Here is a 17,889-nt window from a genome sequence, read left to right on the forward strand (position 1 = left end):
ATAGTATGCTACTTGACCCCAGGTTCCATTTGCAAATTTTGAGTTGGAACCCGCCTGGGACCCTGCGAGTGCCCCGGGGACACAAATTTTTCATTCAAAAGGTGCTGGGCTCCCTACACTAATTTGATATGTATTCGCTGAGTTTCCTTACCCGACCGTTTCCGAAAAATCTGACCCGGAATCCGACTTTGTAATGTATAGTATGGAGCTCAATTTCTAACTTTTCACGCTTATATCTCCGCAATGGTTGTGATCGAGGATGTATCCCTTTTCGTGTTATGTTCTTTTGGGACAGGGTATCCAACGGCCATAGTCTCGACTCGAAGTCAGAGTTACACTTGGATAGGTTCCCTCGTCAAACAAGGAAACAAGCCGTGATTTTGCAAACATATCATCTCTTGTTGAGTAGCAGTTTAGGCAGTACAATTTACAAAAGTTACAACGTAATGTTAAATGGCCTAATTCTCTCAATGATGATGATGTGGTGCTCTGCCCGAGGGTAAGTGTTTGACCCGAAAGTCCCTGGGTAAGGTAAACCCATGCTAGTTTGTCATTGCCTTCCATGGGATGATAATGATGTACTAAGGACGGGATCTGCAGCTTAACCTGGGATCCAAACCAGATGTGTCCCCACCGGTAACACTCATTCATTGGGGACACATTCTCTCAGTACTGGCATGTAATTTATCCACATAGGTTTTAATTTACTGTCCGGAGAAAATGCATTCTATTAATTCTTAATAGCCGTTATGTCATTTTTATATTCCAAAATTTCACTTAAATTATGATTGAATTTTTTAAATTTTACTCTTATCATTGTAACTGTAAAATATGGAATTAAAACAAAAAACGATAGTGTTTTTGACATTTTTATTTTGAACTTATCACACAATTAAAGATTATAGTGAGTTTGGTAAACTGCGTTGTATAGAACTTTATATGTAAAAAATTATATTAGTTTACATAATGAGTGTGGATTCTTTCATGTTTTTAAGCTACTCGAATGAACAAGAGAAACTCTTTCAAAAGTATTTGCAAATAAACTTTTCCTCCTGTATGCATTTTCTTTCCTCATGTTTTAGGTTGCTTGAATAATATTTAAAAAGTTCCCAAAGTATTTGCAAGAAAAAACTCCTGTGTGTGTTTTCTCGTGTTCTATTACCCAAATAATCGAAAACGACCAATATTAGAGTTGAATTCATACTTTTTGAGGTCGCTGAGATGAATAGTGACAGTTTTAATTCAATTCGACTTCAGGGTCATATTCCACTCCCCAGAGAGGGATAAGAATTTAAAAGTAATCGAAAACGACAGATATTAATGTTGAATTCATAGTTTTCGAGGTAGCTGAGGTTACCGGTATCAGTTTTCATGATGTTCAAGTTCATCCTCACCCCTTGGGGAGGGAGTGGGAGAGGGTGACCTTTTAAAAATAATCAAATAAGCTAGCTAATTAGTAACTGCTGTAAGTAGAACGAATTAAACACATTAACATATTTTCACGCGCTTGCGCAGGACTCTGCGGGTTGCTAGTTGTAAATATTACTTTATTATAAAACTTTTTAAAAATCCAAAATTTGGCCGCCCCCTTAATTCTGCCGCCCTGTGCACGAGCACAGAATAGCACTTACCGAAATACGGACCTGAGTATGAATATTGTAAAACTTCTTTGTAGGTAGAGCTAGGTTAATAAAACAGAGTCCGGAATCGTCCCCCACTACTGGTTTATATATAAAATCCTCTATAACAACAGTATTTACAGAAAGTACTATAAAATACTTTTTCTAATTTGTAAGGTAGAAACCAGGTAGTCCTTGACCGTGTGGCTGAGGACAGGAAAGGGAAGGAAGGAAGCGGCCTGGGACCTATAAGTTAGGTACTACCCCGTCATTTGCCTGGTATAAATGAAGAAAACTTCATTCAGGATGGCTGACCTGAAAAATCTTTACACTTTTTCGATCGATTGCCCCCACCGGGAATCGAACCCGGGACCACTCTTACGGAAAGCGAGAGCTTTAGCGACTACGCTACGCGGGGATACTCCATCATGACAATGCTAAGCCTCACACAGTCATGGTGGCACAAGGAAAACCACGAAAGTGAGATGGGAAGTCATCTCTCAGTCACTCTGTAGTCCAGGATTGGCTATCCCGGATTTATTCCTGTTTGGTCGCCTGAAGGCCCACCTAAGAGGAAAAATATTAGACAGTGACAAAACGTACATTTCTTGAGTGCAATACTAGTGTAAAAGCCAGCTACCTAAATTTTACCAAAGTGCATTCAAGGAATGAAAATAACGTTGTACGAGGTGCTACATTGAGTGACAGAGTCTTATAGCCAAAGGACCAAACTATGTTCACCTAAAATTTCATCATCACATTGCAGCTAATAACAGTATTATAACCATCTGTCCAGGAACGCCTTTTGTACTTCCTGATTTCGTACGCAGCATTTCCTGTGGAAGATATTAGATTATCCAGGGCCGCTGGCATCGTGTTGTAATCAAGCTCTCTTGAAAGTGACACAATGTGGAAGGAAACGGCTGATACAGTGAAGGTCAATCTTGTATGATGGTCTGTGCCTCCACTAACTGCACGCCCATAATAGGAACCGTCTGTTGTATAGAAAGGATACTGTTTTGACGTTAAAGGTGTTTTATACCTGTCACACAAAAATAGGTGTTATGTAATCATTCTGGAAGTTAATGTATTTATGAAGTGACTTAAACTGAAGTTGTAAAAGTAGTGTTATGTTCAGGTACTAATTGCAATATAGTCTAAACTAATTAACTAACTCTATGGGGTATGTAAAAGGAGGTTCAATGCTGCGTTAATAAAAGCTCTCCATTGACTTCCGTCCTTAACCAAAGGGTTCCAGTTTCTACTTTGTATTTCTATTTCTTTGAGATCCATCCTAACAGCTTAATCCTTCCATCTGCGACTAGGTCTTCCAATGGTCTTTTCCAATTGGACTTCCAGTTAAAACTTCGAAAGCGTTCCTACTTTTTCCCATTCTAACTACATGACCTGCCCGCCTGAGCCTCCTAGACTTGATGACCCTAATAATAGTTGGTAGACGGTATAAATTATGCAATTCCTTGTTAAGAAGTTTCCGCCTTTCTCCATTTCCTTTCCTCTTGGGTCCGAATATTTGCCTCAGGACTTTATTCTCAAATACTTTCAGTCTGCGTTCTTCCCTCAGAGTAAGCGACTATATTTCGGAATCATACAGAACAACAGGCATGATTATCTTTTTATATATTTTAAGCTTCAAATTCCTCGACAGAATTCGCGACGACAAAATATTTTAAACGTAATAATAAGATGAATCCTCTGCTTTCAGTTGACATTTAATTTCTTGATGGATGTCATTTTAGTCTCTTAATAGTGATCCTTGATATTTGAAAGAATCCACTTTGTTGAAAGTATTATTTGATATCTTGACGTATCCATGATTTGCAGTATTATGGTCACGGTGAGTTTCCATGTATTTAATTTTTTTCGCATTTACTTCTAAACCCATGTCCCTGCAAGCGTTCAATAAAACGTCTGCATTTCTTTCCATTGTACTCGTATTAAAACATCCCCTGTCAATATTGTTTGGAAGATCTTGTTCCATAATAATACTCTGTCTGCACAAACCATAAGTCCGTATATTTCCCTCCTTTCGAGACAAAAGTAATTAGTTGGAGTCACAAAGATTCGTTTGCTGACAGTTCAGCTTATTTGCCGTAGGATCTAATTTTGTTAAAGTAATGGCAGAAATATGCGTAAAGATAGAACAAGTCTGCTGAAAAGGTATTCATTTCTGTTGACAACAGTAGTATCCTGCTGAAGAGTGTACTAATCAGGCACTTAAATCGCACCCTTGGAAATAGTTAGATATTAGTTCCTTCCTATTTGAATTAATTTGTATAGTGATTGGTGTTATTTCAGGGAGGTTTTGGTACGAAACTGATGAGTAAAGATCTTGGAATAGCGCAGGATGCAGCAACGCGGTCGGCGTCATCCATTCCTCTGGGGTCTCTAGCGCATCAGATCTATCGGCTGATGGTCACCAAAGGACTCGGAAACAAGGACTTCTCATCGGTGTTTCAGTTCCTTCGAGAGGATCAGAACAGACCAGTGGCGTGAGGAGAAACCTCTGTCTATTCCCTGCCAATATTCCAAAGAAATTGTAAAGGTATTTGTCATGTACTTATTCTCTTTCAATACGAATAGATTACATTCCTCATTATTATAATTTTCTGCCAATATCCAACCAAGAAAGAAGTATTACACATTCGTAGGTTTTAATAATAAAAAGTTGATGAGTAACTCACAGTCCCTTGTAATCTTTATGTGAAGCAATAGGGCAGACAATTATAACAGAGGAACATATTTCTTTCTCGTGAAGTCGGCCTCTAATATTTGTTTGTTCTCTTTGTATGTGGGTTAAAATAAACAATCAAAATGACACACTGCTTCGTCAACGGTCAACGATTGATTTTCTTTCGTAGTCACGATAAATTAGCCACACCATTGGGAAGAAATCTGTCACACAATAGACAGCAGTAAAATGCATATATCATCTTACATATTGCAGAGATATTTTTTCTGCATCCAGAACGAACCATATGCTAGCAGATTCTGTCAGACTTAAGAAATATCAGCGAGGCACATGTATAAACACCAAACAGTTCAGGAGGGAAATGTATTAATAATATAGGATATAGGAGAATCTGTTTTAGTTAAACATCAAGGATAATGATAGTCTAAAAGAAGTTTTCTGTTAAGGTGATAAATCTTGACTTCGAAAATTGATATTTCCCAAAATTAAAACGAAAAGTTTTCCTTAAAAACAAAATATGGATAATACCGTAAATGATTGAAAACGAAACCCTCCCCCCCCCCTTCTCTGTGAAAAAATCTGGAGAAGTATAGGGCAACAGGTTTGCTGTCCATAATAAGTAAAATAGAGAAAAACTCCTTCTAAAACAAGTGATTCCATAGAACGCACGAAAATACCAAACCACCAATTCGTTTTCGGAAAAGAACAGGATAAAAGGGAAACAGTTAATAAGAATATAATAGGAGAGCATTCCTTCGTAGGAAAGCCAATTGGATTGGACACATTTTGCGAAGAAATTGTCTTCTTCATACCGCCATAGAAGGAAAGATGGAAGGAAAGCGAGGAATAGGAAGAAGAACACAACTGATGGATGATTTGGAAAATAGAAGAAAATATTGAGAGTTCAAAGAGGAAGCTGAAGATCGAAAAGCATGAAAGAAATATTTCCAGACCTAAACCTAAAGCGTTAAAAAAAATCCTCATTAATCCCAGGACCTGCGAAAATGCAGAATTCTTAATAATAATGATAATGATAGGAGAGCATATTATGAATGGATTCTATGACAATGAATTTACAGTAGCAGGGATTTTCTTTTTAACCTAGAGAAAGGTTATCATAAATTGACTATCTCTGAACTAATAAAAAGAAATTTCTCTCCAACTTAATCCATTTAGTATGCAATTCTAACTAACTATGTAGATGTATCTCAAAGCATAAATAGAAAGGAAACCACAGTTAATATAATGAATTAACAGAAAGTACTGTAAATATATTTACAAAGCTACACTCTGAAGAAAAGAAAGCAAAGACTAAAGAATAAAGAAGAAGCGTGCTGATGGGCGACATGTTGCAATGCAGGATTACTTGATGGCTGATAATAGGTTGAGTTCAGTGGAGGAGAATAAAATGAGCGGGTCAGTAAGACTAATTTGCTTTGAGTTTAGCGTCCCTTTCAGTAGCGAGGCTATATGAGACGTGGAGCTACAGCTTGACGTTTACTACTGTTGCTACCTTCCCATATTCCACTTCTCTTAACACTTAAACTTGAAGCATGGACTACTAATGTTTTACTTACGTAATAATAAAATCAAAAGAACTGTATTGGGAGGCATTTCGTTCTGTAATGGAAGAAGGAAAAAAGAAAGGTGGGAAGTTTCGTCGGTAACAGTCTTAGGTGATACCATTGACTCATCACCTGTGACGTAACGGGGCTTTTGTTATCTTACACTATCACCAAAACTGCAAATAGGAACAACTGAGTTATTCCAGATACGTAACAATGTTGACATAGTAGGATGTCATTTTGCTTGTTCGGTTAGTCATCAACAGAGAAGAAAGAAATACAGTCAAACGCCTCCCTTGTTAATTACCATTTCTTCAGAAACTGATGTGAGTCGTAAAGTTAATGAGGTCAACTATTACACCTCAACCCGACCGCCGATCAGAGGAGCGAACCATGTGTAACCTCCGTTAAGCGTCCACTTTACTATGATATACATATGGATAACAGCAAACATTACACAGTTGAAATATCACATCATTGGAGTTACATTGCGATAGTAAATTCATGAGTTGTATGGTTGTTGTATTGGGTCGATGCATAAGTTCGTGCGATTCTTATATTTTACATTTTATTTTTATTCTGCTGTTCTGTTAATTCAAATGCAAATGCAACATAGACATAACATTTACATATTCTACGAGTGTAACAATACATTGCATACATTTTACTGTTACTCACATCAACTCACAATCACTCAGTGATGTATTCACCTCCACTATCTATAATCTACCAACGTTCAGGTAGCAGTGCAATACCTCGCCTGTAGAGCTGTTTTGGTTTTGGCAGGAAGAAATCTGTTAGCCTTTAGTCAAGAGAAGCTTTTCTGTGCTATTCTTTCAGCAATTGCTTTATTACCGTACACTGCACAAATTGTTCTCGCAGCTTCTACTGCACTGGATTCTCGATTAAACTCGAAGAGTAAAATGTGACAGAAATGATCACTTGTCTCAACTTGACATTCCATTATTGGTTTGTCTGAAATATATACAATAATACGTTCACAATCAAGAAAATCTGTGTTTTCACAACACACAAACTCCAAACTACGGTAAAACAACGGAATAACGATAACAATCGCTTCACGCCGCATTGTTGCCAGCCCAAAAGAAAACTGCACGAACTTATGCATCGACCCAATATCTCGTCCATTCCATTTATCTATGGCTGCGTCCGAGAAAGGTGTATTGTAAGGTCCTACGGTTCTTTTTAGGTGTATTGTATTTGTCTTCATTCGAATCACAAGCGGGAATTGAATGCGGTGCAGTTGCCTGTTCCCCACATCGAAACGAAATCTTTATGTTTTACGTCCCACTGTTATGCCAGCTAGGCTAAAGGAAACGATGATGATGAGAAATGAATGAAATAGTGGAATGAAGAAAGTGGGAGGAAACGGGAGAACCACAAGAAAACCCACGCACACGGTGTTTGTCCACTTGGCACGAGCTGGGATCGAAGCAAGGACCCCATTCACCAGAGGTGAATGCTCTACCATTGAGCCACCATCGTCCAATTCGAATGAAGAGTATTCAAGTGAATTCGAAATATTCACTGAACTCAAACATCTATTCTATTTTGTCTGAAAATTAAACTAAACATAACAAGAACACTGTACCATATTTTCAAATTTTGTACGTTATTCTGAGAAAACAGGTCAGATAAGAACAATGCTGACAGTAAAGAAATCGTTTAAAAGTTATTCAATGTTGTTGGCGGAAACTCAACATTGTACGACAATTGTATGTGATGGTCATTTTACAAACTGTGATATGAAAGCGCATATTCATGATTTATTCCACGTGCTTATACACCCACTTGAAAAGGGAGTTTTTCCGTCTCTGCTTTTAATTTTAAATAGCGGGAAAGAGATTACGTAAGTGAAAAAGAATAAAAAGAGTCAAAATTTATCTTTCCAACAAATCCATATCCATATTCACATTACTGTACTGTACTTGTTTTGTAATCTTAAGAAAAATATAATTTGAAATAAATAGCAACCTCTGTTGGGTAGCCACGCAATTTAACTATGGGTTTTCAGGAAACCGAGGGTGCTCGGTTAATACAAGTGTCACTGTATTATGGATTGCTGGGGAGCCCATAAAAGAATTCAGCTGCCTCCATGAGATTTCATTTTAAAATTTGCAGGGGATTATGAGTTGCTTTCGATATACCTTTGCAATAACGCCGTACTATGCAAATGTTTGAACTATTGGAGCATATGTGAATAGCTTAAGTGATCTTGCGTTTTACTGTCAAATAACTGTACAGAAAAACGAATTTGTATTTCTGACAATACTGAGAAATAACTGAAAACAAAATCAGTGTAGGTATTTCTGAGTAGATGTGTTCAATGTTTAGGAACATAATGTTTAGCAACGAATACACTTGAATGTTTCTGAAAGCCTTTGTAAGTTTTGTTTCTAAAAATGCATTTGTTATAATTATTGAGACATTAATATAATTTACAGTGATCAACAATTTTTACCTTTTCCTCCACTGTGTTGTATTTGCTAAGGCCAATTTTGTAATTTAATTTGCTTATGAATCTGTATGAATCGGATTCTGATATACCAAATCTTAGTTACCAACCATATGTAAAGCATTTTAGTATAGTGCAGTACTTCAAAATGTTAACATTTTCACTTCAACACACTAATTTAAAACAATAAAAACAATTGTTCCATTTGAGTTCGTTGGCAAGTTGAAATCTCCTGCGATATTTCGTTAATAAATTCCTGACAAACAGAAATTTTTCCTTACAATTTCACTGAGCTGACACTGTTTCATGCTCCTTTTTTTCCTGATGTGTCAGGAAAAAAGAAGAATGTCTATATGAATAAATAATCAGAAGTCTGCTAGGGGCTAATATTGAGAAAACTCTTGATGGAAAAGAAATATGTCAATTAATATAAATTGTGGGAATTTATGAGGTACGTAACTGTGCCCAGACCTATATAGATGTGACAAAAAGGAATGTTGATACCGCAATGAAATAATGTATTAAGGATTCCGAAGAAAATAACCTAGCAGTTGCAAGGTTAATCAAACATCTAAGTGAATCTAAACATACCCTAAGACAAATTATTATTTAACACAATACTTAGTTGTTAATAGAAAGGGTGGTATGTGAAACTTGTTTCAGCAGAATCAAGGATTCTAATTAAATCTGGATAAAGGCTGCCTAGATAAACAATGGGATTTAATCATAAATCACAGCAAACAAAAAAAATCATACATGTAACGCAGCTGTACTAAAATCTCCGTAGCAGTTGAGTGAAAAACCATCTCACAGCAGGGTTTGGCCAAGTGGGCCAAACCCGAAAAAAACCCACCGGGTTTTTTCGGGTTAGACCCACCTGAAAAAAAAACACCTTAAAACCCACCTGGGTTTTTGAGCTTTTTGTTAGTATATTATTGGTACAACTAAGGTGATCACATTGAAAGTGAATGTTGTCAGATTTTAGACTTTCTTTGGGCGAATTAGATGCTTTCATGTTAAGGTATACAACAATATTCAACATAAGACCTTTATAATGTTCTGAATGCACTGAATGAATATAAAAAAAAATACCTTACCTTAGCCTGAGATAATTATAGAACAAATTAATGTATGGATTATGCTTATAGCCTATTTGAAGTAAAATAAGCAATTTTTAATTTTAGAAAATACGTTTCGTGAACAGTGTGCTCGCTGACTCGGCGACGCCGAGGAACATTATCCCTCATACGTTTGAGGGTTTAAGGCCATAGATGCTGGTACTACCACCAGTAAATTTGTAGTGCATTCGTAAAACTATTAGTATTATTTTTTATGACCTTTGATGGGAACACAAGTATTCTTCAGTAAAATTTTGTTTTCCAACAACAGTTTAATTCAGTCATTTGTTGCTACTCGTCGAATAAGCATTTTGTAGAATCAACACCAGCAATAACCTAAAAATTCATTCAAGAACCTTAATGCTCAGAGTTCCGAAAACTACGTAACGCTTACTATTTCAACTGCTGATTTGAAACTTCCGTACTACTGGAAATTTCGATGTACAGTAAAGAAAGCTGCAGTTTCGAAGAAAGAAAAAAAGAAGTTCTCGGGAAATTCCCGTAATTGAACGCACAAAATATCGGAAGTAAACTTCAACAATAAAACCATTTATTTTACGCTGGAAAATATTTATGTCGTATAACACATTTTGAAATATTTATTTTATAAATATGAATTATATTTTTGTTTTAAATTAATATTTTTGGTGTTCATATTTGGCGAACGTCACTGTGGCAGTGCCATAGATTAGATTATTTCTGGGGGTCAAGCATTAATACGTGTATTTTGGCCCCTAGAAAAAGTTGTTTTACTAATTCTTGGGCCCCATCTTTCCTTTACTCTTTATGGGTCTCCCGGAGCCTGTGGGCCCTCCCGCACGGCAAGATCTGTGGGGCGGTTAGTTACTTCCCTGGGCCCATTCCATATATGAGAAATTAATTAAGGGGACAATATTGACAAATTTCATAGCCATAGAAATAAATATTATTTCTAGGGCTCCTTATAGTACACATTTTTTTTTTTTTTTTTTTTTTTTTTTTTTTTAATGGGCCTCATGATTCATTTTAGTTTTATTTACCTTTTGGGTGCTGTTTTATGTAATGTGGTGAACCTGTTTGATGCTTCATTTATAAATTCATGATCGTATCGTATATGGAGTAAGAAAGTTTTGTCTTAAAGTGTCCCCTCCCCCTCGAACGGCGGGGAGCTTCCTTGGGGGGCAGTTGCCCCTTCCCCCCACAAGTTACGGCCCTGCACTGAGGCTACTGGGATGATTCAATATACATTTGTTCGTTCGTCTGCCTGTATCATACATACTACAGGGTACCACTTTCGGTCTCGTAAGTTTAAATTTTCAGGGTACAAGCACGAGACACTAAATTTCCTGAATAGATTTTGGCGGCATACCAACGTAAAATTTCAAAATGGCTGCCATTTCTTTTAGAATAGCAGGTATCCACGTTACAAAGCGCAATTTTGGTTTTATAAGTTGAAATTTTCAGTGTACGAGCATAAAACACACTAAATTATCTGTATACATTTTGGCGGCGATCCAACGTAAAATTTCAAAATGGCGGCCATTTAAAAAAATAGCAGTGAATACAAAATTGTTGTAAGTTCTAACAGTGATAATCTTGAAATATAAATCACATTTTAACACTTTTACCCCAAAGACATTAAAATATGTAAAAAAAAAAAAAAAAAAAAAAAAAAAAAAAAAAAAAAAAAACCGAAAAAACCCATATGGGCCCAGGTGGGTTGGGCTTTTTCAGAAAAACCCGGGTTTTTTCAAACCCTGTCTCACAGTATAATGTTTCTGGTTGTGGCAATATTTGAAATCTGAAAATTAAAGATCGCAGCCACCTTTTGATTGATATTTACTGCTTCATAGTTCAGTTTTCTCAACGTTAGCATCTCACGGGTGTACTAATCATATACTATTATCGTGAAGAGACAAATTCCTTTTTGGAGACCGCAGTGGCTCAGTGGCAGAGCGTTCGCCTCTGGTGCTTGGGGTCCCTGGTTCGATCCCAGCTCGCGCCAAGTGAACTTTGTGATGGGCAAACACCGTCTGCGTTGGTTTCGTCGGGATTTTCCCGTTTCCTCCCACTTTTTTTCATTCCACCATGTCATTCATTTCGCATCATCACCGTTTCCTTTAGCGTAGCCGGCATAACCGTGGGACGTAAAACTTAAAGATTAAATTTCATTTTTTCACTTTTTTACAAATTCCTTTTTCCCTGCACATAATAAGGAAATTCTGAGGACAGATTTCTGCGTTATAATGTTAACAGGAACCCGTTAATGAAATATCGGAGACAGCTTCGACTTACCAACACACTCATAGGCAACAATTGCTTTCATATTTGCTACGTAAAGGGTCTGTGAAGCTCTTTCGTAATTTCATAATAGAAATATCTAAGCTTGATGACGAATGAGCAATTTATTTTCATTTTTTATTTTTTTTAAGAAGTTGGGAGATAGCATTGTGTGAGTGTTGTAACCTTTATTTAAATTGTGCATGAAGATAAGTTGTCGAAGAGATTAAAGGAATTTTCTCTTATGCACTATACGCATTTAAGTATCCTGCTGCAGGTGCTATTTTCGCGTTGTGAGAAAGTGGTATTACAGAATGATGTGAAGAGAGGATGGTAATATACGATAAATAAGTAATGAAAATGGTGATTAAATAAATAATAAATATTTGTCTTCCTTAATAACTACAATTCCAGTTAATGTATTTCGCAAATAATTTAGAATCAATTCATATACTGTTCTCCGGTAGTTGGTTTAATGTTTATTCCCAAATGTATACATAAATAAGGATTTTATAGAAAAAGTATTACATACAATTCCACCACTGTAATCAGTGTATGAAAGTATGGCCATAAAGATTAATTACCTTATTGTTACGCATGTGTAAAAGTTGAAAAACACTAACAAAGTATATTCGCGAAGCGTCCTCTCGGTATTCGTGTAAAATTTACTTAAATGCAAAGTTCTCCACAGTCCAATATGTATTGTACTAATTTTAGCGGCCATACCGGTAATTTGCATATTTCTGGGCCTTCATATTTAAATATATTCGGGATTCAATCATATACTACTATAACACTCGGACACAAAATTGCTTTTAGATTATTTAGATGTAACTGGACGTGAATGTGGGCATATCCAAAACAAATTGGATCAAGTACTGGTTCTCTAACACATGTTACTCAGTCCGACCGCCATATTGGATTCAACTTTCGGTTTTTCAAATGGGAATTGGTGCAAGTGACACATCAAATTCATGTACAGTTTTCTCGGAAATTCACTGGTGTAGTGAATTTTACCCTAGCTTGTATCGTTTGGAAAGTATTGCATGTTAAATCCCTCCAGGCACTTCGCTAATAGACATTGCAGAGTAATATCAGTTACGCGTACATTTTTGATGTTGAGAAATCAAAACAATTTTTAACTGGAAAAATACTGTAAGTATAAACAAACTCTATCGCATTGATGTCATAATCTTATTACACTCTGTGAGTGATTGTTATTATTTCCATGTTGTACTGTCACAAGGAAGTATTGTATTACGTTCAAAATGGCTAATGTAAATCCAGATACGACCAGATTTGGGTGAAGACCTACCATTTCCGTATTGACGTTGTGTATCTGTAGGTATGTACGTTCAGAGAATATTTCGTCAACGCTAAATCACGTAAAAGATTACGTATACACACGAGGTCCTGCACAACTTTCTATTTGGTTCAGTATTCGTGAAGTGCCTGACATTTAACATGCAATACCTTGCAAACGGTACAAGATACGGTAAAACTCACCATCCCAGTGAATTTCCAAGAAAATTGTACATGAATTTGATGTATCACTTGAATCTATTCTCATTTGGAAAACCGAAAATTGGATCCAAGATGGCGGCCGGGGTGGGTAACATGTGTCAGAGAAGCAGAATCCAATTTGTTTTGCATTTGCCCACATTCATGTCCAGTTACACGTAAAGAAACTAAAAGCAATTTTGTTTCCAAGCGTTATAATAATATATGATTGAATTCCGGATATATGAAGGCCCATAAATATGCAAATTACCGGTATGGGCCGCTAAAATTAGTACAATACACATTGGGCCGCGGAGAACTTAGCATTTGAATGAATTTTACACGAATCCCATGGGGACACTTCATGAATGTACCTTGTAAGACCTGGTAACATATAATTTTCGTAAAAGCAAAACAAGGAATGAAAAGGGTTCTAGAAGCAAAAATTTGTAATTGTAAACAAATAGTGAAAAAAAAAAAAAAAACTCCAATCAACGTATAGTTTACCTTTCTTTATCACAATAAGCTCAGAACTCGCCAAATTTTAATTCATTGTTAACTGTAGACCCGAATGAAGCCATGGAAAATTCAGAAAATTTTATTCTCTCAGAGGACACGAAAATACGATCATGTTTATAGTTGAAATGTGTCCTTTGCGCAATATTATGAAATATAGTTACTTTGAAAATGAAGGGAATAGGCGATTATTGAAATAATGTAATAGTGGTGCTATCATAAATATGAAGGCATATAGATCAGAAAAAAAAAAAAAAAAAAAACTGTAAGGTCTTAATTATGTGTATTGAACGTGGTGAAGTGCTTAAAATCTAAAATCTAAGAATTTGTCAGATGTGTGCATGTATTACGGTCAGTGACATATATTTCTCATATGTAAACGTGAATCTTATATCAATGAGTAAATTTAAAGGTTGCTAGGAAAGAAAATATATTTCAGTTTGAATTTATGAGAAATATCTTAACCTTTTTAGGATTTATTACTTTTGTTACCATAGCGTAGTGTTGTCTTTGACCGATTATTTAGGTCCTATAACAGGCATTTAAGCCGGTTTTTTTTTATTGGTCAAGTCAAGGATGGACCAAAGAATACCCCAGATGCGTTTTGGAGCCGAATGGTCAACTTGACTGCGCCAAGTGGGGCAACAGGGGCTTTTTTTCTTAAGGTAAATTTCAAAACTTTTTCATGCCTTTAGTTTTCAAGATATCAGATTGAAATTTTGCCTATGGATTGTGTGCACTTTTGAGTTTTTTAAAAATCTTTGTGTAAACCAGGGCTCGAGGAAGTATTCCGGGGGACGGTATTTTCAGAAAAAATCCCGTTTTTCCCGAATTTTCCGGTTCAGGTGTATGATACGGACATGTGAGTGGTACCGTTGGAAAGGGCGCGTGATACTGAAGAAAATGGCGTTTGAACCATGATCCTAGGCCAAACAGTAATGACGCAGTAAATGGGTCATCTTATATATACATATGTATGTAAATGGGTCACCTTCAGATTTTCAAAAAAAAAAAAAAAAAAAAAAAAAATTCTCTGCTCTTTGTTTTCAAGATATCAGGTTCAAATTGTGCACACGCATTGTGTAGATAGTTATAGATAACTACGTATCTTTCAGGAGATTTCAGATCCCTACGTAAACCCAGGCCCTTGCCAGAGGGGCGCAAAAGTTTTAAATTTTTTTCCGAAAAACTCCCGGTTTTCCCCGATTTTTCCGTTTCTGGTGTATAATACAGACAAGCGAGTGGTGCCGCTGGAAAGGATACTCTATTGTGAAAAAAAAAAAAAAAAAAAAAATGTATGAACCATAATCCTACGATAAATAGTAAGGAAGTAGTAGCTGTTTGACTGAAAGTCTAAAATTTACCTCAAAAAGTGGAAATCTTAAAAGGGTTAAGGAGACTAATGAGTGAGAGCGAAACTAGATACCTTCCGTAAATCAGAACAAATTATATTCAAATGTGAAATGCAAGGCTAGTCACTTACGTAAAAAAAACTGACAATATCCTATGTATATTGTTTTAACTGTAAACTAGTCACCTAGGAGCCAATAGTACCTATTGTAAAATAAAAGGTGTTTCCCTTTAAAACTATAAGGCTTTCTTGATAAAACAAGTAGCAAGCAAATTAGTTTTGCTCTGGAAAATTCTAAGGTGGTTTAAAAAAGGAAGTACGAGTCACGTCCAGAAAATAAGTGTATTAGATCCTTATAGGTTAAAAAAAAATAAAAATAAAAAAATAAAAGAAAAACTTTTATATGGTTACATACTGACGCGTGATTAGGCTCGCTGGAAAGGGTAGGAGCTAAGCTACACGCCATTATGACCAACATAGCAATAACAAATTCCCTCTGCCCGCGAGGACCGTAGTACACTCATTTTGTGGGCGTGCCTTGTATTTATGTATTTTTTGCACGAATGTCAAATGTTCCAAAGCTTCAGCATAATTGTAGCAAATGGAAAACAGACGTAAGTACCTTAGTTAAGAAGGGTTAATCATAGGAAAATACAAATCGTAGTCACGCTCAATTGGTAACGCCAATAGATACATGAAATAACTATGTACCTACGTATTTAATTCTTGCCAATAACGAAACGATTTAACTATTGTCACCGTATTTGGAATAAAAGCAATTAGTCTTCGTGCTATTATTAAACTTTATATTTACTTTTTAAAAGCGGTTTTTCACTTATTTTTTTAGCTTTATATCTTTAAAAAGACTAAACTTTTAGGAAATACAGAGTTGAAAAGACACTATGATTAAGAATCAGGTTTTTATTTTTACTTTTCAAATATTTGTATACGCATTAGTAAGTTTTAGTTGATGCTAATAACAAAGTATTTAAGAAGTCTAATTCACCACGAAATTAAAATACCATTAATTTTACAGTAATTATGTGTTACCTTCAAACACATAAAAGATAATCGAAATGTGGAACAAGAGCGCGCTAGACAATATTATTTTACATGAGATACCGTTATCACGAGTCACATAGTAGTTTTCCGTTTGCAACCATTTAGAAACGCCAAAATAAATGCCGATTTTCTAAATGGCTGGAAATCGAAAGCACATAAGTGAGTTGTGATAACGGTATCTCATGTAAAATAATATTGTCTAGCGAGTTCTTGTTCCACTTTTCGATTATCTTTTATCTATTTGAAGATATCACATAATTACTGTAAAATTAGCGGTATTTTAATTTCACCGTGATGTGACCTTTTAATGGTGTGTGTCTACATTTTGGTCTTGCGTAATCTTATGATCACCACAAACCAAGTACAGCCTTAGACAATTGAAAATACATGTTGGTAGATAATATATATCATATTATGGCTTTTTTATAATATAAGACTTTTATTATTGTTATGAAATGTCTATTTACATTCCATATAATGTATTGTACAGTCTTGTGAAAAATGATTTAAAGCAATATCTGTTGTTCGTGTAGTAATGAAAGAGATCTGCGCTTTGTTATAATGTATGTTTGAATTAAATTTTGTGGAAATTTATTTTTTTGTATGTGTATGCAAATACGGCTCGGAAAGAAATGTATTTTTGTATTAATATATATGTATTATAATTATCTTATTTCAATACTATTTTTAGTATTATAATCGCTAAGAAGACAACTTTTATCCTGCCAGTCTCACCTGTACCTTTCCTCTGGTGTGGTTTATATTCATATATATAGGTACAAACCACTGCAAAAATATAAAATTGTAGAGAGAGTTATGATGCCGGTGGCCAATTACGGAAAATACTTCCTATCCATATTTTTGGTACACATATCTTCTACTAATATTTGGTTCTTTCCCAGCGGCGTAACTTAATCCATAGACGGGTCTGTCGTGACTGGGAACCCGTAGAATCTCCCCTTTTCTAAATGAGAAATGCCAGATTGTGTATTACAGCGGTTTTGTAGGATAGTCCTAAGTGTTCATTATAGGTAAAACAGATGTAATCTCCTCTCCTGTGGGAGATTCTTCTGTTCTGTACTTGCATCCTTGACACAGACAGCACAGGTATTTCACAAATCAAATACTTATTTATCAACGAAATTTGCCAGCTCATGGAAGGTAACCTCTTCAAGATAGTCCTGTTTAAAATGTGCAACCTATCAGCATACAAATAAAATAGTACATGTTGATTGACTTTAATCTACTTTTATTGTCATCTTCCCTTTATACTGTTTTCTAATAACGTCATTAAGCCAGTGCAATAATTAACATTTCATTCTAGAAACAACAAGCGCAGCGTCAGAATTTATATACATGTTCCTGCGGCAGTTCCTCGTCAGTATAATTTCAAAACAATGGGAGTAAATTTTCCACGCTACACATCACGTACAACATGTTATACATATCTGACGGAATGAGATCCGCGGTACATATGTATACAAACTTAAGTAACATGCTTGAAATATACAATTATCTGACTAAACATCTGATTAATGTATATCAAAAGGGAATAGATGTAAACAAGATTGATAAGCATTTTGCACTTGACGGAATTTCGATCCGGAGGAACGAAGATACCATTTCTGTGACTTATTCTTGCATTTTTCTATACGTTTCCACAACAAATAACACAATTTTAAACATTAATGATGAGAATTGCAATGTTATTCT

At 35.7% G+C, this 17,889-nt stretch overlaps 1 protein-coding gene across 2 annotated transcripts in view; it reads left to right on the forward strand.

Moving 5' to 3' along the window:
• Window positions 1–16,849, forward strand: part of LOC145673532 (3-hydroxyisobutyrate dehydrogenase, mitochondrial) — a 60,404-nt gene extending 43,555 nt beyond the window's left edge. The window contains exons 7-8 of one of the 2 annotated variants that reach the window (XM_081743325.1): window positions 3,936–4,182; window positions 14,334–16,849. In XM_081743325.1, coding sequence (XP_081599451.1) covers window positions 3,936–4,133 — 198 coding nt within the window. In that variant the 3' untranslated portion in view covers window positions 4,134–4,182; window positions 14,334–16,849. Of the gene's footprint in view, window positions 1–3,935 lie in introns of both variants that reach the window. The other variant, XM_081743324.1, reaches the window with a different exon arrangement.
• Window positions 16,850–17,889: the final 1,040 nt, after the last annotated feature.

Source organism: Thermobia domestica, chromosome 16 (assembly GCF_964235325.1).
Source record: "Thermobia domestica chromosome 16, izTheDome1.hap1.1, whole genome shotgun sequence".
Taxonomy (NCBI): Eukaryota; Metazoa; Arthropoda; class Insecta; order Zygentoma; family Lepismatidae; genus Thermobia; species Thermobia domestica.